Source organism: Callithrix jacchus, chromosome 5, assembly GCF_049354715.1.
Source record: "Callithrix jacchus isolate 240 chromosome 5, calJac240_pri, whole genome shotgun sequence".
NCBI classification, from domain to species: domain Eukaryota; kingdom Metazoa; phylum Chordata; class Mammalia; order Primates; family Cebidae; genus Callithrix; species Callithrix jacchus.
This window is the reverse complement of record NC_133506.1, coordinates 53,819,052-53,839,826: the sequence shown is the minus strand read 5'-3', so window position 1 is coordinate 53,839,826 and position 20,775 is coordinate 53,819,052. Positions and strand designations below refer to the sequence as shown.

At 42.1% G+C, this 20,775-nt stretch overlaps 1 protein-coding gene across 1 annotated transcript in view; it reads left to right on the top strand.

The window, feature by feature from the left end:
* LOC100413665 (serine/threonine-protein phosphatase 4 regulatory subunit 1) overlaps positions 1-20,775 on the top strand; it is a 78,380-nt gene that overhangs the window by 54,683 nt on the left and 2,922 nt on the right. The window contains 15 exon segments of the mRNA XM_078372014.1: positions 1,515-1,622; positions 2,423-2,488; positions 4,763-4,921; positions 5,528-5,712; positions 6,729-6,979; positions 6,982-7,143; positions 9,192-9,385; positions 11,967-12,059; positions 12,891-13,079; positions 13,336-13,497; positions 14,381-14,475; positions 16,304-16,424; positions 17,209-17,343; positions 19,716-19,836; positions 20,639-20,773. Coding sequence (XP_078228140.1) covers positions 1,515-1,622; positions 2,423-2,488; positions 4,763-4,921; positions 5,528-5,712; positions 6,729-6,979; positions 6,982-7,143; positions 9,192-9,385; positions 11,967-12,059; positions 12,891-13,079; positions 13,336-13,497; positions 14,381-14,475; positions 16,304-16,424; positions 17,209-17,343; positions 19,716-19,836; positions 20,639-20,773 — 2,176 coding nt within the window.

Below are 20,775 nucleotides of genomic sequence, written 5' to 3'. Positions count from 1 at the left end.
ATAAATTCTTTGCCTACACCAGTATCCAGAAGAGTTTTTCTTAGATTTTCTTATAAAATTGTTTATGGTTTCAGGTCTTAGATTTAAAATCTTCAGTTGATTTTTGTATAAAGTGAGAGATAAGGATCCAGTTTCATTCTTCTCTATGTAGCTAGTCAGTTTTCCCAGCACCATTTATTGAATAGGGCATCCTTTCCCCAGTATATGTTTTTGTAGGCATTGTCAAAGATCAGTTATTTTTAAGTATTTGGCTTTATTTCTGGATTCTCCATCCCATTGCATTGTTCTGCTTTGATACTATTACCATGCTGTTTTAGTTACTATAGCCTTGTAGTATAATTTGAAGTTGGGTAATGTGATGCCTCCAGATTTGTTCTTTTAGCTTAGTATTGCTTTGGCTATTCTGACTCTTTTGGTTCCATATGAATTTTAGGATTTTTTTTTCCAATTCTATGAATAATGAATTGGTATTTCAATAAGAATTGTGTTAAAGCTGTAGATTACTTTGGGCAATGTGGTCATTTCTATGATACTGATTCTCTAATTCATGAACATGGGATGTATTTACGTTTGTTTGTGTCATCTGTGATTTCTTTGAGCAGTGTTTTGTAGTTCTCTTTGTGAGACCTTTTACCTCCTTAAGTATTTTATTTTTATTTTTTGTAGCTATTGAGTTCTTGATTTTATTCTCACCTTGCTCATTGTTGGTATAAAGCTGTGCTACTAATTTGTATACATTGGTTTTGTAACCCAAGACTTTCCTGAATTCATTTATCAAATCTAGGAGTCTTTTGGAGGAGTCATTAGGGTTTTCTAGGTATGAGATCATATCGTCAGCAAACAGAGATAGTTTGACATCGTTTTTTCTGGTGGGGATGCCGTCTGTTCTTTCTCTTGCCTGACTGCTGTGGCTAGGACTTCTACCTGTAGCTTTTGCTTGGGGTCCAGCTACCCTTCATAGCCATGTAGAATGGGAAGTACCCTCAGATAAAAAGCAGCATAAATGCAAAATTTAATCAATTTCTTTTTCTTGTAGGGTCTATTCTTTAGTTTCTCCAGAATTTGGCCATTTTCCAGTGCTTCCCATGTCCTGCTGTCACTGGATGTCTCACCTCCCCAGTGTTGGTGTTTAGTCATGTTGTTAAACCTCTTGTAGCATTTCCTCCTCTGGAAACAGGATAAATAGTACCCATGTCATAGGACTCTTGGGAAGGTAAAACGAGTCAATGCACATAAAGTTGGTATGTTTGTGTATTGGGCACAAGGTGGGGACCTGGCAGATGGTCACTCTTGAGCTTCAGACAAATCCTTATCCACGTCAAACTGTAGCAATGTTGGGCGTGCTGTTGATCTTATAACCTGACAAAACTAAAAAGTAGATGTTTTTTATTTTTCCTTCCTAGGTATTTTAGGAATATTTTGAATACTGGCTTTTGGAATATATCTTTAGTGCTACGTGTGACTTATATGTTTTGGTATTTTAAATGATTTGAATTTTTTGTTGTTGTTTATGGATAATCTGCAAAATAGCTTCCATGCTGAGTAAGAATACAGTTGAACGCCTGCTACTTCCTCGATTCTGTGAACTGTGTGGTGATGGGAAGCTCTTTCAAGTTCGGAAGGTAGGAATGTAAGAATTCCAAAACTCCTAAAGTTAAAAAATTCAAAATTTATTTCTCTGAAGTTTTTGGACTTCTTCAGTAGACATAGTCTTGGGGAAAAGTCTATGTGTGAACTATGTAAGGAAAATATCTGAGCAGTGTTGCCAGGTTTTACTGCAATTAGGAAGTGCATAGAGACCTGGAGATATGCGTCAGTGTGAGTAAACCTGTTGCTCTCAGGCACAGGGTGAGAGTTAGGGGATCTTACTGGATATGGTTAGATGCCCAGGATTGCAAGGTCTTTGATTATCTGTCATGATTTGATCCAGAACCTTCTTATCTTTACTGTACCTTCCAACCCCAAATTCCCTTTTAGTCACTTTTCACTTGGTTATCAAATTCTTCCCTTTGAAGTCTGTTACCGCCCCTCCCTAAACAGCCTCCTCCTCCACCTTGCCGTGTAACTGACCATCACCCCTCCGGTCTCTGTTCCTGATACACAGGCAAGATAGCAGTTCTTTCTCCTTTACCATGCAGGGAATGTAAAAGACCTCTTTTGCCTTATTGCTAACCAAATGCATTATGTATCGAGATAAATTAGGAGCCAGAAAATCCTAGAATTTGGCACCTTATTGTAAATCTGTTTTTGATGCAGTGGAGGCACTTAGCATGGTGCTGTGTGGGTGATGGGCTTGGTAAGGGCTTGTTAGCTGCCTGACTGGAGGGATAATTGCTCTCAAGGTTCCTTCTTGTTAGTTTTTACAATGTGTTAAGACAAAAAGAAAGATAAGAATAATGGATATGCCTTTTGCCCTTTTAAGGTTTGCGCTGCAAATTTTGGTGATAGTTGTCATGCTGTTGGACAAGAGGCCACTGAGAAATTTTTGGTATGTGACATTTTGGCCAAATGTAATTGTTGATTTGCTTCTTAATGCACTTTCAAAATCGCTTAAGTTTCATACTTATAAGTCTGTTACTATGGAATGGCAGCTCAATTTTGCATTTGTTAATTTCAAATTTCTTAACTTCTAAAGCTAACATTTTCCTAAGCATTAAGTAGCTGGTCTGTGGCATGGGCTGGAAGCAACCCCTGTCTTCTTTCCTGTCACCTCCTTAGAGGTCATTTTTCCCTGGTTTCTTCTTACTGTGCAAGCTGCTCTCTCTGTTCTCTCTCTGCTGCTCTTTCTAGAACACTACTTTGCCACTTCACAACTGGGCCTCAAAACCATTGGGATTTTTTCTTGGTTTACAGGTTAAAATCTAGAGCCTTCTGGGCCTTCCAGGTAACTCTGTAGGTGCCTTTTCTGCCTCGCCTCCAGTCCTCTTTCTCAATTGTGAACACTCCGCTGGCCTTGGGGGCAGGGTCTCACCTCTGGCCATATATCTGAAGCCCGGTGAAGGCCCAGGCCTCTGCGTTTTTGAATCATAAAGTCCAATATGGTTCTGATGCATAGCAGGGGAGAGATCTACTTCCCAGGCAGCCAGGTGTCTCCAGCATCCTTGAGGCTTCCTGCTCTTTCATACCTCTGGGCCTCTGCTCACTAAGAACATCTTCCCTACCTGATGGGACCTTCCTCACACTTTCGACCCAGCTTGAATTGCCTCTGCAAAGTTCTTTCCTTGTCTAGGCTCACCTCCCTGTGGTGTCAGAGAGTCAGGTTTTCCCTTCTCGGTATCCTAGTAGCATTTGTTCAGAGGAGCTGATAATACTTTTGTGATGAGCTTCTTGAGGGCAGGGACCTCATTGTGTTCATCCTTGTTTCCTCAATGCCTATCCTGTCAGTACCTGGCACCTAGGGAACCATGCTCAGTAAGCATTTGCCTCTTTTATTTGACAGAATATACTCATTATGTAGGTGAGATTTTTGACCTAAAAAGTTTAATCTTTAAATTGATTTTTAAATTTAACTTCAGAAGCTCATTTTATTTTATTCTAAGCATAAGCCATGCCAACACAGTTCTAACCCAAGAAAATAATTTTTAATGGGCTGTTGCTTTGAATATACAGTGAATGTTATCTTCTACTTAATATATCCGAATGAAGAACGGCAGTGAGTAATATGCTGATCATTTGTAGGTAGATATTGCCATGATTATATCATACTCCCATTTGCGAAGCATTGTAGGCTAATTATTTTACATTAGGATATTAAAAACAAAGTCTTTTTAAAGGATAAATTTTAAAAGGGGATGTTAATCATGACCTTTATAGAGATATGATATGAACATGTTTCAAAGACTTTATTTAAGTCATTTATTAATGAGGAAAACAGTAAGATATTAGAGCCAGTTTCACGGAAAACTCAAAGGACTACACATTTATAGTCAGACTGAGGAATACTGAAGTGAACTTACAAATGAATTCAAAATTGGTCAGTATCCAGGTTGATAATTGATGCATTTCACTGGACACAATTTGCATGTCTGTTGGCAGGAATTATTTGCATTACTATCAGGTTTTATCAACTTCTATCACTTCAGAATTGTAAAATAGCCTAGTCAAAGACAGTGATACCTGGATGGGTGAGCTAGTTGGAACATCCAGTGTTTCAGAGTCTTTCATAATCTTCTTTAGAATTTTCATAACAAATATCAGTCATCCTTCCCTTTCTGGGGTTTTCTCTATTATCTGTTAAAGATAACCCCAAGTCAGTTACTAAAATTAGGAGGTAAAGGAAATGTTTATTTCTTCCACTTTTCATCATTTCTGTTTGTTTCAGAGGATTCTTTTAGACCAGTATCTAGTTCCATTTTCTTTCTCATTAATTTCTGGATATACCTTTATGACTTCATTAAAACAGGTTCCAGCACTTCGGGAGGCTGAGGCAGGCAGATCACTTGAGGCCAGGAGTTCAAGACCAGCCTGGCCAGCATGGTAAAATCCCATCTCTACCAAATGTACAAAAAAATTAGCTGAATGTGGTGGCTCGTGCCTGTAATCCCAGCTACTCCGGAGGCTGAGGCAGGAGAATTGCTTGAACCTGGGAGGCAGAGGTTGCAGTGAGCTGAGATCACGCCACTGCACTCCAACCTGGGCGACCGAGCAAGACTCTCTCACAAAAATAAATAAATAAATAAGTAAAATTTAAAAATTACAAAGCAGGTTCTGCCCTTCGTCAGGGCCTCCAATTGGAGTAGCACTCTTTTGCTTGCTTTGGCAGATCCCAAAGTTCTTTGAGCTCTGCTCAGATTCTGTGTGGGGCATGCGGAAAGCCTGCGCGGAATGCTTCACGGCTGTGTCCCGCAGCTCCTCCCCTGAGGTCCGCAGAACTCGGCTCTCCTTGCTCTTCATCAGACTTGTCAGTGACCCCTGCCGATGGGTGAGTGCCAGCAGCACTGTCCAGACACTGGCCTCTGTTGACCAACTGTCCACCTCCATCGTGCTTCCGGGCTGGGATTCACTTCTACACTCGTAACTTTGTATTTTGTCCCCTCGCTTAACGGATTGGCATAATCAGATTTAGACCTTGTGAGGTCTCAGGGAAACTAAAATCTCAAAAGCTTTGGGGTGAATTAAGATGATGATATACACCATAACACAGTGAATGAATGTCATGAAAATCTTAATTGAGAAAGAGAAAACTATGTAACTGAACTGTTACCTTTTCTGTTGCTATCATAAACATGTCTGTAATGATTAATAAGTTCTGTTCAAATACTTTATGAAATGTATTATTCATATAAAATTAATATTCTGGAAGAATGAAAGCAGTATAATGGGGCTAAATTTTTCCTTACTTTCTGTTGAATAATAGTTTATTTGGAATTTGGGGAGTGATTTAGAAAGCAGTAAATCTCCGTAGATGTACCGTGGTAGAGAGTAGCTTGTGTGGTGTCCAGCCATCTGTTTCAGCCTGGGATCAGGCCTGGCCACCACTGCTGGCTGATGCTGTGTTCGTTCACCTTGCTGTTCTCTCTGGTTCCAGGTGCACCAGGCTGCCTTCCAGTCCCTCGGCCCCTTCATTTGCACCTTTGCAAACCCCTCCAGGGCTGGCCTTTATCTTAGAGAGGATGATGCCCTGAGCATCTGGCCACTCACCCAGGATGTGAACTCTGCTTTTGCCTCTGGCTCACCCACTCCCAGCAGTGGTGGTAACACTTTCTCTGCCAGGTAAGCTGTGGCTAGGTGACCACCAGGGCCCTCAGTGCACCTTAAGCACCCACCTGAAATTTCAGCAATAATCTATCTTGTCTTGAGTTTTAGTAACAGTGACCTTCTGGGTAAGATGGAATATTAGGGCTTTAATTATGTAAAGAAGCAAAAAGTAATTGCAATAATGATTTTGAAACATGACTACTGGGTTATAAATAATGAAGCTACTGTGTCTCCTAAATTTAGATAAAATATTCATTGAGATTAGTGATTAAATAACCTATAAAAAAAAGAAAATTTTCTTTTACTTTTTGATTGATGAAGTTCTCTGGGCAATTTACATAGGGAAAAATGTGAAGCCTCCCAAATGTAGTTTTTTGGATAGGTGGGTTACATGTACATAAAGGCGACAGTCCTGGCCAGCAGTGGTAGACCCTCCTGTGTTTGTCTAGTATCGCTCTTGATCTGGGCTTTTTCTTGTCTTTCCTCTGAGGCTGATGGGTATACACTAGCCATCCTGTTTGAGGTCATTCGTAAATATCTCTCCATTGTTGCTAGTATGCAGGAGTTTAAGAGTGGGTAACTGATGCCTCACAGAATACAGATCCTTCCGAGGTTGGCCCATCCTCCCTCCATCCCTCTTCCATCAGAGTTCATTGAGCTCCTGCTGTATGGCAGGCTATGGGCAGTGTCTTCCTCAAGACCTCAAAGTGGTTAACAAATAGCCAGCTCTTACCCATTTCAGCACCTTTAATTTTCTAATGCCTGCCCCCTGGTGGAGGTACTCACCAGCAGGAAATGGATGAAATCTGCCGAAGGTGCTTCAGCAGAAGTTGGGGCTGGTTCAGCCCTGGGATATAGTGGAGTCACTGGCTGAACTTTCAGGTGGTGAGGTTTTAGTCTGCTGACATCAGGAGACACAAAGAGGGGCAAGTGGTCAGCCAGGAAGTGGAGGACTAGGTGAGGATGTGGGTCTCATTTGTTTCCCTGTGACTTCAGTGTATTACACAGTGCTAAAAGCTTGCTTCTCTCAGTTTAACTCGTTCAACAAAGCCTGTGCAGATGGAGCCAGAGCTACCTGAGGAAGGGACCTCAGTGAAAACCAGTAACTTCTCACCTATCAGTAGCTCTGATGGCCTAACCAAAAACCCCGTGGAAAGCTCAGTGTTGGGTGGGGCTGAGTTGACCAGGCTTTCCCCAGAGGCCAGCACCTTCTCAAAGCTTTCTGATATTAATGACCTCCCCATCAGCAGCCACCCTGGATCAGATTCCTGGGCCTGCCCAGGACTTCGAGCAAGGACTTCGAGCTGTTTCTGAGTGAGTCTGGGCTGCAAGAGGACAACTGCGGCAGACCCAAGACTGTGCACAACAGCTGTGTGGCCCGGAGTGAGATCCAGAAAGTCCTTGAGAGTTTGCAGTAGCATATGCTGAACGATCCAGATGTTCGAGGTAAATGTTGTTGACTGTCTCTAAAGAGAAGACGGGATGTTGCTGTGCTGTGTGTTGCGTTTCGTCACGTCCTTCTTCTCCTGCCCTGTGTGCTGACGCATGTGTGTGTGCACCTGTGTTCATTTATACTGTGCATGCATTGAGGGGAGAGACTTGCTTAGTCTCAGCACAGCTCGAAATGTAAGCAATACCTCTGTGCACGTACCTATGCAAGGATTTTGCTTCCTAATTTTGCAGATGGACGTGCACATAGTCTGCAGTCAGTTCTAATAGAAAAGTGGATAGTGCGTGGGCATCTCTGTAGCAGGGGAAATTTTATTAGCTCCTTGGACACACTGTTACATCATCTCCCACGTAGGATGCCCTTTCTAGTTATGAACAGCCAAGGATGGAGCTCCTTTTGGAGCCTATTAATGCAGCCCTTAGCTAAACTTTAAGGTCCTTGTCTTTGTACAGGAAGGAAAAGTACAACTACTTCTTTGGGGTATTTTTCATTTGATGACTAGTGCTCCCACTGAGCATCTGATCAGGGAGCCAGACCTTGCAATCCATATCCATTATCGGGAGTCTTCTTTCTCTGAACAGTGCTATATTTGTATTCTTCCTTGAATTGGAGAAATTGGAAAAAAACAACGCTTGCTGCTGTTGCTGGGCAAAGATTTGTGAAGCTTTCAGGAAGGGAAATGTGAAAATTCAGTTAGCCCCGTGATTTTATTCTTTGTCCTTAAATTTATGAAGGAAATTAAATCAATATTTACTGAAGGAATGGGCACACGTAACATATCACTTCTAATAGCTATAGACAAAGGTCTGTTTTTGGAAAACACAGTACTGAAGCTGCCTTAATCCCCAGTGCTAAGACCTGGGTTGGGGGCTGGGCAGTCATGACTGGCCCCTGAGGCCCTTGTGAGCTGGTTGAGGGGATTGTGTAGGCAGCCACCTGGTAGGGCATGGCGAGGGCTGGGGATGGAGGGGATGCGATGTGCAGAGGAAATGTCTGGGAGAGACCCTCACATAGCCGGTGACGTTTGGCCTGGGCTTTAGAGATTGGCTGAGAACCCACCATTCAGAGAAGTCAGGGGATGAGTTTCAGGGGGTTCTTTCAGTTCCCTGAACTCATTATTTGTAAAACCTTGCATGTATGTGCATACTTAATTTCTTTGTAAGAAAAGGCCCGTAGCTTTCTTCAGAGCTCAGAGGGACCCAAGATCCCAGAAGATTCAGAAATAAGTGATACATTTTATTTGTGAAATGGTCATGGCAGGCAGGAGATGTCACTCAGGCCATTGGGAAGGGCCTGGTGTGTGGCACTGGCGAGGTGGGACCTGTCCTGGGCACAGTGCAGAGCCAGCTACAAGCTCTCACTGCTTTGATGAATCTTGGAGTCCACCAAATTGAACTATTAGAAGCAGGATGCAGGAAGTAGTGTGTGTGTGTGTATCTTTTGGGAGGTTGGGGACATTAAAATGTCCAGTTTATTTTTACAGAAAGGTATGTGAAATATGTTATCTTTACTGTTCAGAGAATCTCAAACAGTCATACTCTGGACAGAAAGAATGGGCAGCCTTTGGGGCTGAGTGAGAGCATTACTCATCTGTGTGTAAATGGATGTCTTCATGCATGTGTGTGTGTGTTTGTGAGAAAGGAGCCATCCTGCTTTATAAGCTGGGGAGCAGGACACCCTTCACTGAGTGGGCGGACCTCCCGGTCATCCTTGTTCAGTGACATCATGCTTTCTTTCTGTGAAACATGGTGGAGTCAAACTTGGAGTTTACCTAATTGAGACTTTTCAAGTTCAGGTTTGATGTTCTGTACATGGCTGGCATTTAGTTGAGGTAGTTATTATTAATGGCCGGAAATATTACCACCTTGCTGAGAGCTTGTCTTGAGACCCCAGAGCACCGTCGCTCCAGAACAGATCTGTGTCAGCGTAGCATACCCATACCATGGAGCTTATTGCAGATTATGTTGTTTTGAAGACTTATCTGAAGTAAATTCCCACAAACCAAATAAAGTTGTTAAAATTCTTGAAACTTCTCTTCCTACAGCTCAAGTTCAGGTATTATCAGCTGCACTGAGAGCTGCACAGCTTGATTCTGTGAATGAACCCGAGAGCAAGCCGACAGCAGGTCTAAATGAAGTGTCCATTTCAGATCCCAGCTCTGTCTCTGACAATCAGATCACTCTGTCGGCTTCATCATCTCACAATGAGCTCTCCGTGGCCAGGATATTACAAAGCACAGTAAGTGTTTGCCCTATCCCTCAGCCACCGACGATGTGACAGAAATCACAAAGCTGCATTTTCTCTTATTAATATATCCCAGCAGAGATGATAAATGGCAAATTTCATTTTATTCTTAAGGTCATGTTTTGGATAACTAGACAACCAATCAATCAGGTGATTGATAGTGCTGATGCACTCCCACGAAGATAGGGTGGGCACCAGAAAGTACCTTCCCTCTTCTCCAGAGATGACAAGAACTTGTTCTTTGGGGAGATTAACCATGTAAATGCTCTGTGTCACTGCTAACATACAATGACATGTTTTAAAAATAGTGGAGGGTGAACTCAGGCAGTTCCTAGATTTTCAAGGGGATGAAGCCTCTGAGAGTGGCCGTCACACCAGCCCTGTTTGCTAGGAGCTCTGGCATACATGGGTGCTCCAGTGCTGGTCCTGGCATACTGTTTCTCAGAGGAGAGATTTTGAAAAAGCACCAGCGACCCTCCTTCCTCCTGTGGGTGGAACCAGCTCCTTGTGAGACAAGGGCCCCAAAGGAGGGGCCCACAGTTTATTTCTTACTTCAGGTTTCTCCAGAAGTTTGGGGGAGCCTCTTGTAGTTGGAGGCTCCTGAGCCCTCCTAGTTTCTACTAAGCTTCCACTTGGACCAGTTTAAGTTGGGATCTTCCACAGTTAGGGTTCAGAATAGAGGATTAAAATGAGGGAGGGGCTGTCACCAGAAAGTCACTGGGATAGCACCCTGCCATTATCATGTGCTATGATGGATCATCTCTTCAAATTCATGGTCTCCAGGGCCCCAATACCAATTGTTTCTCTATTCATACAGTTTATAATTTGATTTCAGTGATTTAACTTCTTACCTCCTTCACCCCTTAGGCCTGCTCTAATAAAGCAAAATAAAGCATTTTAAAACTCAAACGTAAAATCTGTAAGAGTTGGTTAAGATTATCTGTGATTAGTAAGAAATGAGATGATATCCTCTTCTGCTGGTTTGTTGCTAAAACAGTAAGAAAACTCATTGTTGTCAACCTTGTTACCTAGAGTGCAAAAATTGCGACCACATTTACCTTGGTGGGGATGTGATACTGGACTTCTTTATCATAGACAGAGGTTAAAAAAAAAAAAAGAGAACAGATTCCTCCCTGCTGGGTCTGGTTGGGTCTTTGAGTTGAGGCTTTGAAAGGGTTTGTGTAATGGGGCCTTTGCTTTATGGTGTGGGAGGGCAGAGCCCTTGAATTTGCAGCTTGACTCCAGGGTCTTAGTGGGATTAGTTAGGATGCTTCCTGTTGCAAAAGAAGGGAAAGAAACAAAAACTCCAGGAACCATGAGGAAGATGTTCACTTGCACAAGACAACGGGGAGAAGCGCTGTGGCTGGGAGGCTTCTGGGCTGGTGGACTCCACACCTTTGGTGTTCCTCTGGGGCTTTTTTGGGGAAATGAACTCACAATACCTTTTAGGGGTGCCATGACTTGTGGTGCTTTGCTTAAGCCTTGATTCAGCTCCTGGAGTAAGTGCTGCACATACGATTGCACTGAAGATTTTGGAATAAAATTAATTTCTAAAGGGATAATAGTGATTCAAATGACACAACTTGTTACTGTATGTGAATTTATTAACTTGGAGAAATTGAGGTCTTAGGTTATGATACCAAAATATTTCTGTTTTATCATGTCCTCTGTTAAAATAAACAGTACATATTGGTGAAAACCTTGGGAATTGAAGGTTCTGGTGGTGTGCCTCAGAGCAAACAAAGCATCTATTGGTGTATTAATCAACTTTTCTGGATCATATATTGAGCTGATTTGTCAGAATCCATTAAGCTGGTAGACAGTATGACATTTCAAATGTAAGTTGGAAATCCATGTATGGTTGAAGGAGAAGGTCAGGTCCATCCCAGTTAATGTTAATCAATGATCAGAGACCAATATGTCACCATTGAATGTTCTTGTTCATTTTAATTGTTAACCTAATGTAAAGGTTCATTAGCAAACATTAGGAGTGTTTGTACATGTGAAAATCTAGGGCCATTTTCTGAGTGAATACTCCTGTGTCAGCCACATCTGTTCTCACAGATTCATTGGGTTCCCCAGCCCCCATCCTCTCTGAGAGGCCAACCATTGCTGCAATCCCGGATTCCCAAGATATGGTGGAGGTGCTAGCTCTACCATCTCTTGCAGACCTCACCCTTCCTGCCTTAAACATGTGAATATTTCTTAAGGGTGTTGGTTGGCCACACCAGGGAGTCGCTAGGCATAAGGAATAGTGGATGCAAACTCACAGGGTTGCTCCTCACCGCTTTCACTTTGGCCTTTGTCTTTCTGTAAGGACCTCCAGCAGTCTTGAAATTAAAATGTATTAAATCAGTTTTCCTTAGCACTTGCAAGAACTGATTTATACAATATCTTATGTAACTGTGCAAATGTAGTTTTTAACATCTGGAAAGGTACCATTGACTTCAAGGAAAGTTCTTGCCTTGGCTTACAGAAGTAATTTCTGGCATTGAAAAAGGACTCTGAAGGGGAAGTGACAGGACAGCTGATTCCTTTAGAGCAAATTGGTTAACATGCCCAAGCGCCTCTGCAGGATCCAGGTGAACCCAGAAATGGAACCAGTGACCATCTGGAGACAGACCAGAGGCAGGATCCCACTCCACTTGAAGAGAATAAATTGAAATTACAGGTTTGTTTCTTGGAAAAAAAGAAAAAGGCAACTGAAACTGTATATTTTCTGAAAGTTAACTTTAAGAATGGCTGTTGGAACCAAATATTTTTTCTTCCATCAGTATTGATTACATATTTTAGCTCATATTTCATGTTGCTTATATTTTCTTTCTAACTTAAAAAAATTAATTGTAAGGTACTGTTTACAGTCTTCTGAACAACCTATAATAGTGTTTTTAATAAAACAAACTAATAAGAAAAAATAGGACATCTAACAATGATATTCAGTATCTGTTTATTGAAGCTGTTTCTTTTTTTTGCTTGAAAAGTTTTTGGCAGCTTCTTTTCTTGGATTGTTTGATTGAGTTCTGTCTGTGGGTTGGCTTCTTGTTCCACTGTCAGTTTCCTTGAATGTTTGAAATCACTGAGACCCACTGCTCTCACTGAGATAAACATAAATGGGGGATGTCACATGGTGGCCGTATCAGAGTCTGAGGTCTCAGGTGCTAGGTTCTCGGGGCAGTTGTAAGAAGAGAGAAGCAAGACTCCATTCTCAAGAGCTGGCTGTACCAGCCTAAGCAGACATTGCCATCTAGACTGTTCTCCATGATATCACATATTGTGCCAATCTGAAAAAGATGAGTTCTGGGTGTTGCTTTCACTTCAATCAAAATTGAAAACCCACTCCCTGGAGAAAACTGTTGGCAATCCGAAGCCCTTTTGCTTGAGGAAGGCCTCCTGTTCCTTTCACATTTCTGCTTTATTGTTTCACCTCTCAATTCCAAACTCCTTGTTTTTCTTGAGTATTTTTCTGCACACATGATGGCCTCCTTTCTCTGTCATTTCCCAAGATATAATACCTCAGCCGCTGCTAGATCAGTATGTGTCCATGACTGACCCAGCTCGAGCCCAGACTGTCGATACTGACATAGCCACACACTGTGCCTACAGCCTCCCAGGGGTGGCGCTGACCCTGGGCAGGCAGAATTGGCATTGCCTGAAAGATACATATGAAACACTGGCTTCTGATGTACAGGTAAAGCCTTTTCAGAGGCACGTGCAGAAAGAGGTGGGTCACCTCATTAGGGAGAAAAGGGAAGCTGCAGCAAGGCTTATCGACCTGAATTTTATGTGGATACAAATTGGCATATTTACTGGTTTGTGATGAAATAAAGCTTTAAGTGGCTAACACCTGGAAGTATTCATTTTGCTCCAAAAATGCCACATAAGATGTGGAAGAGATTGAATTACACTGGCTTGTCATGATTTGTGTGTCTGCTCTGCACCCCTAGTGGAAGGTGCGGCGAACCTTAGCCTTCTCCATTCACAAGCTGGCTGTGATTCTCAGGGATCAGTTAACAGCAGCTGACCTGGTGCCCATCTTCAATGGATTTTTAAAGGATCTGGATGAAGTACGCATAGGAGTTCTTAAACACCTGTATGATTTTCTAAAGGTAGGAAGAAGGGTTAAAAGCAAAAAACAAGGTTCCCCTCTCCCAAGCAAATGTGTGAAGCCCCGGATGTGTATCGTGTCAGTGAAAAAAACAGCTTGGTGGTTTAGTTTAGCTGAAATGTACCACCCAGAATCTGAAAGTAGGTGTTCTTTCAGTGATAGGTAAATATTTTTAATTGTTTTCTCCTAATTTTCCTGTCCTTGTGGAAGATGGCAGACACACAGCCTAGCACACTCTTTGCAGAAGAAACCAAGGCCCCCCAGGTAGTGACCTGACTTGCCCAGAAGTCACCCAGGGAAGACCTTGGGCTGAAGTTCAACCTCTGTTTCTGCAAATTGCTGCTCCTTCTCTTCTGGCTCCCCCCATCCCCCTGAAAAGGAATGGTGAATATGAAAATAAGAGTTTTAAAATGACCTAGAGAAACTAATTACTCTCATCCCCACGACCAAGAGCTGCCATTAGCAGACTCTGGTGTGTGCTGCTGCAGCCGAGGTTCTCCTCTCCTGGGGCACAGCAGCAGCCTCGCTCCCTGGAAGAGGCACTGGCATGCTGTCTTCCCAACACACACAGACTGGGTTTTTGTTTGTTTGTTTTTGTTTTTAGGAAATTACAAAAGGAGGAAGACCTCAGGGGCATTCAGAAATACATAATAAGCACATGTCCTAGCCAGGGGGAAAGGTTGGAGGCATTCAGGGTTGCATTTGATGTCAGTGCACTGCAATGTTCATTCACAGCCACGCTGGGTAATAGACTACGAGGTGCAGGGGAGATGCAAAAGTTCTTGCCAGTGACAAATGTCTAATCAAAACAGAATAAAAGCGGGCATTTGGGGTCATTTTGAAGGATTATACATGTTTGTTTATATATACATTTTTAAAAACAGTTGCTTCATGAAGACAAGAGGAGAGACTATCAGCTTCAAGAATTTGTAGTGACTGGTAACAGCAGGAATTGGAGGTTTCGTTATGAGCTAGCAGAGTAAGTAAAAACATATTTGGGGATATGAGAAAGCAAACTAGATGGAATAAATCTTAATTTTCTTACCGTATAATTGATTTCTAAAGCAGCAGTAATAGTGTTCTTTTAGATAAAGAGATTATGTTTTTATTAAGGTATAAACAGAATTCCAAAAACCCTAAGTTACAAATACCAGTCTCCGGGGAGACATTCATTTTCAGAAGAAGACAGGGCTCGAGTCACTTTGGAATTAGAGTGTTCTGCTGTTCTAGAAGGCAATTTACTTGAACCAAATAAAAGATGAATCACTCACTCTTCAATATTGTTCTCCTAATCGGAGCAGTTTTTGCCAGATTTCCTGAACATTCTGAGTGTGGTCCTCTCCATAGGGTGCAGCCTGCCTGATGCTCTTCAGCTACCGTGGGAGACAGGAAGGGTCTAACCCAGATGAGACGATTATGAAATAAAAAGGTCCCCCAAGGTGCATCCTAGCTGCACATTATTTTGTTCATGAAGGAGTTATTTAATTCTGTCTTGTGCTGGCAAAAGGAATGTTCCAGGCTTTAGTGATGATGAAGGGGTGAAAGTATCAGTTTAAATAACTCCCCTTCCTAAGGTCTATAATGTGCCTTTAAGGTGTGCAGGGAATTTGGGATTTAGTTTTCACCTTAATTGAGAATTCATTTCGGTGTCTTTAGTTTTCGTTTTTCTCATCTACTACTAGAAATCTCTCAAATAATTGTCTTCCCCAGAGAAATTCATCGGGCTTTGCAGCTATTCAGGATATGATTTGGCTGATGCCAGGGGCAAACCGAAAGCTTTCTCTTTGCTGTGGTCTTTAATCATTCTGCTTAATTTGAGAGATTGAGGGTGCAATCATTGTGCTGTGTTCCCAGCGTCCTGTTCTGAGTCGAGAAAAACAGGCCCATGTTTTCCATGAAAGCAGTGCGACCTCTAGCGGCGGTGCGCGGGAAGTGGGCGCGCTCGGTGCCCGGCGAGGCTGCTCCGGGAGGCAGCGCGGCGGCAGCGCTGGACCGCGTTATCTCCCCCCGTGCGCCCTATCTCACATCTCCTGGCTTATTGAAGCCACAGCGACTGATATGAATTCTGTGCTCCCGTGCCCATGATATTGGTATCATTTTTTTTTTTTTTTGAAAACAGTGCTTTTTGATATGAAAGTATTTACCAGCACTCCTGGCTTCTGGTTCTAACTCTCTCCTCATCTCTTTTTCATTTCCTTTCGTTGCCTGGGTGAAAATAATGCCATTTATTTTCATGCCCTTCTCCCCATCCCCATTAAGAAAGTAGTGAAAGCTTTGGTAGTGGGTTTCTGCAGCCAGCCGTCTCCTGCATGCTTTTGTCTTTTGGAGTAAGGAGCGCGCGCTCCCAGTTCACTCCAAGCGGACCTCGCTGCAGTGAAACCGCCTCGTGCTGCCGAGAGTCGCGAGCCGCGAGCAGGAGCATCCGGTTCGGTTTGCAGATGCGGGAGCACCGGAGCGGTCGTGCAGTCTCGCAGTGTTCGCTTGATCCGTTGACCTCTGCGTACTTCAACTTTCCGGCTATTTTTATGTTATCTGATTTTTGAAGTTTTATGTGCTTTTCAACTGATAACCTAAAATTGAAATATTAAATCTGTATTCATAAATTTCTCAGCCTCTGTTTTACAGAGTTTATTTCCTTTTTGTTTGATTTGTATGTGTGTGAGATACATTTTACTGAAGACCGAAGTCTTGCTAGGTCTCTTGCTGTTTATTTCCCAGCCTGGCTATTTTTATCTATAAGATGAAAGGACAGTAAAAAGAAATCAATTTTTTTTTTTGCCCAAAAATAATTTAAAAAAAAATTTCAGACAGCTGATACTGATTCTGGAACTCTATAGTCCCAATGATGTTTATGATTACTTAATGCACCTTGTCTTAAAGTTGTGTGCAGATAACGTTTCTGAAGTTCGGTGGATCTCCTTCAAACTAGTAAGGAATCAGGGCATTTGCTCTGTGATTTTTACAAATAGGAATGTTTATGTATCTTCCATTTTAACTATTTTATTTTCTCTGGGCTTAATTTGTCAGCTTACCTGTGAAACTTAACTTTTAAATTTTCAAATTAGGAACTATATTATAGTTTTATGAATTTGTAGGATAGCTTTTTTGTTAAGTTATGTGTTTCATGAGGGAAATTATGGGTTAATTCTTTTATATATGAAACCCTTTAAGCAATAGCTTAGTGTTTTTTAAAATACAGGTTGATTTACAGCTTGGTTTTGTAGAAAAATATTTAGTGAGCAGTGACTCTACTGTAGAAAAGCCGATTCTGTTTTTTCTGTGGGTTTTATACCAGCTAAATACTGATGAAAAAAATCACAGTTGAAAATATTGATTTTAAGACACTCTGATGGTATTGAAGTTTTATAAAAATGACATGTTCTGAAAGATAGTGATTTAGTTATTATGAAGCAAGGGACATGCTCTAAAATTTGGAACCTTAAGATTAATAATGTTTTTTTCTAATGTCAGTCTCCTTTTAAATTTCATTTCTATGAAGGGTTTTATGTGTGTATCTATTGCCATATATTTAAACATCTTTTTTTCTCTGTGTTCTAATGATGACCATGACAAAAATTACTTTCTCCTCTGCTTATAAATTCATTTTAAAGGTGGAAAGGTGCATAAAAATGTCTAGTTTCCGTGTAGAGTAGTATTCGTAATTCAAATAGATGGCCGCATTTTAAGTTTGCTCTTCTGATATTTTTCACAGGTTGTGGCAATTCTGCAGAAGTTCTATTCCAACAGTGAAAGTGCATTGGGTTTAAATTTCATCAATGAACTCATCATAAGGTTCCGGCACTGTTCTAAGTGGGTTGGAAGGCAAGCTTTCGCTTTCATCTGTCAGGTTAGCAAGACCCGAGCAGGGATCTACTCTGGGTATAATTCTGCCATGTTATGAAATCAAGTTTACCAGACAGAGAATCTCAGCCCTGGAGCACTAGCCAGGAACTGAGGAATTATTCACTGAGCCCTCTCGTTTCATAGGACATTGGGACCAACTCAGTGTGGTGAAGGGACTTGCCCAGGGCTACCCCAGGGTTTCCCCGCTGGTGAATGAGTACCCCAGGCATACTCACTCACCACATAGATACTGATTGAATACCTACCATGGTCCAGATAGATTCTAGATGCTAAAGACAGAGTGAACAAGCCTCTGCTCTCCCCACTTCCATCCAGTAAGGTAAGGGTCAGGCCCACAGTCCACTCCCATCCTGTCCAGGCTGGTGTCCACCACTGCACCTCACCTTAGCCAGTGGCCTTGGAAGAACAGCGGGATGAATTGGGCAGTGGGTTGGGGCAGAGACTTTAACCTCTTTAGAGTAAATACGTAGAGTTCATATCATCCTGTCCAGCTCCCCAGATCGCCCTCTCTACTCAGCCTCTTGGAAATGAGGGTGTGATTTATGTTTGCCTAGGGGCAAAGGCAGTGATAATGGCTGCTATTTCTTGAATACCCCTTATGTGCCAGGCGTCATACCACACATTTAATTCTCTAATAAAAGGTAATGTGTTATGGTGGGTGCCTTTAATCCCAGCTACTTGGGAGGCTGAGGCAGGAGAATCGCTAATCGCTTGAACCTGGGAGGTGGAGGTTGCAGTGAGCTGAGATTGCACCACTCCATTCCAGCCTGGGCAACAGAGCCAGACTCTATCTCAAAAAAAAAAAAAAAAAAAAAAAAAAGTATATTGAGCACAGCGTACCTGTCTACCTTTAGACCAGCTCTTTTAGGTGAAATATTTGAATCCCAGAGAGGTTAAGTCACTTGTTCAGGATCACACAGGAAGTGTAAATCCGTAATTTTTTTTTCTGCTGAAGTATTGTTTTAAACATTTTAACTTTATTACGCATGTTTTCAAGCAAATACAAAGGTAGAGGGAATGGTGTAATGAATCTCTGTGAACCTGCCACCCAACTTTGTTGATAGTATGATAAAGCCGGGTTGAGACCGTGTCTGACCCCAGAGACCAACGTGCCCTTTTTGTCCCTGATGACCACGGGCACCAGAGGACTCATCAGCGCCCCCTGTTGGGCCAGTGGGATATTACAGGGGTGCTTTAGCAGTCTGCTCTGAGGTCACTGGATGGCTAAGTGAACAGCAAACTCAAAACCACAGTCTTGACAGCACGGCCGTCTGTAAAGGAAAAGTCAGTGCTCCGAGTCAAGTTGCAGAGAAAGTTTAAAGGAAATATTTTTTGCTTTTATTTTTAAATTATTTTTCTGAGATTAGAAAATCTGAAATGACTCTTGCGAGTCGTGGGGAAGGGTGGGAAGGGTGAGGGGTAGAGGTAAAAGACTACACATTGGATGCCGTGTGTACTGCTTAAAGGGGGCTAGGAATATGTGCTTGCCTTCTAGTGTTGTCATGGGCTTTCATGGGCTGACAGATCTAAGCTACCCAGCATGGTGCCTGGCACCTGGGGAACATTGGCACTGGCTGTCACACCGCCTATTCACCATGACAGAAACTACCCTGTACCAGAAGAGCCACAGGAGTTAGAATCCACACTTTGGCTTGTAGTCCCCACCCTGCTGCCACTTGGTGGTTATGAGACCTTTGGCTGTCACCACCACATTGGAAATGAATTGTTTTCACCTGTAAAACCAGGCTGCTGTTGAATTCCAAGGCTAGTCTTGAGAATTAAGTGTGAGGATACATGTAAAGTCTTGTAAGTGGAGGAGCTGTGTGCGCATGCTGAGGACTACAGCAGGACTGTGTTTACTGATTGTTTACAGAGGTCTGGGCATTGGGTTATGGTTTGAGATTTGACTGTCATTTGACAGCCATGGCCACCGTGAGTGACAGAGGTGAGGGTTCTTGATCCTTACTGGTCAGCTGTGTGCAGCGCGGTGGCATAGTCCTAGATGTCTTGCATAACAGACCAGTCATCGTACAGATGAGGAAACTTGAGGCTCATCAATGTTAAGCCACTTAACCTGAAGCCACGTAGCTACTAAGACCAAGTTAGATTTTGAACCTAGACCTTTCTGACTCCATAGCCCATCAGATTTAACCTACTTGGAACCCAGTGCTTGGTAGTAAATTGTAATAAATTATTAACTGTGTTTCTAACCAAATGCAGTGCTTGAGATAAAAAAATTCACACACACCTCAAACCTACAGATTTTGAAATGACTTCTTTGGGATTAAAGAAGTGTATATTTCTAGAAGACTGCTGGAAAACATCACTTCTTTGGCTATGACTTTCTTGGAGCAGGCAGTGGTGAGCAAGGAGTGCATCCCCATGGACCAGTTTGTGGAGCACCTGCTTCCCAGCCTTCTGAGCCTCGTGTCAGATCCTGTGCCCAATGTGAGGGTTCTGCTAGCCAGGGCCCTAAGTAAGGCAGGTGCTATTGGAAAAGGGTAGGTGGAGTACTTTTTGGAACTCACACATTTCAGGCAAACTCCATCAGTTGTTAAAGGCTACAACGAGATTTCCTCTAGGAAATTAAGGCAGGTTATGTGACAGCACGCTTAAGGTTTATTTTGTAAATGAATATATTAAATTTTATGCATCATTTTATGTTATTTGTAAAATGACTAAGGAAATGAACGTAATTCAGTCTTCACATTTAATAAACGTATGCTAAAATGCAAAATATTACATAGCTTTCCAAAAATGAGGGAAACTTAAAAATTTTGAGTTATGACATGAAAGATTCTGAAAGGTAGCAAATGTAAGCCTTAACCCCTATTATGTTTTAATGGTATTATTTTGTGGTCAGTTAGAAAACATTTGTAACCCAACTAGTTGGTTATTTACACCTGGACATGACTTAATAAAAGCTTTGTGTTTCTTGGGTAATTTATTTCTACACCACACATGTAAGACAAATACCTTGAACTCTGCCCTCCACTTACATTTCTTGCCACTTCACCCCCTGCCCCACCCTCCCTGCAGCCTACTCCTGCTCCACACATTGCCATTTCTTTTGTGTTGGCAGGAAAAAAAAGATAGTATAATTTTTAAAATATGCATAACTGTTAGGAGTCCATCTTTAACATTTTAGAAATATTCTTTGATTAAGGCAGTTTATCATTTGAAAGGACTTAAAAATGATTTATTGTCCTGACATGTGGCTAACAAGAAACCAAAATCAGAGTGTGTTTTGAGCACAGTTCATGGCACTCATGATTCAGACTCATGGTTTCTCTCTTTAGCATATTTTAGAAATGCTGGTAACCCTCATCTTGAAGTCGTTGAAGAGCCCATCTTGGCTTTGCAGTCAGATCGGGACCAAGATGTTTCCTTTTTTGCAACCCTAGAACCAAAGCAG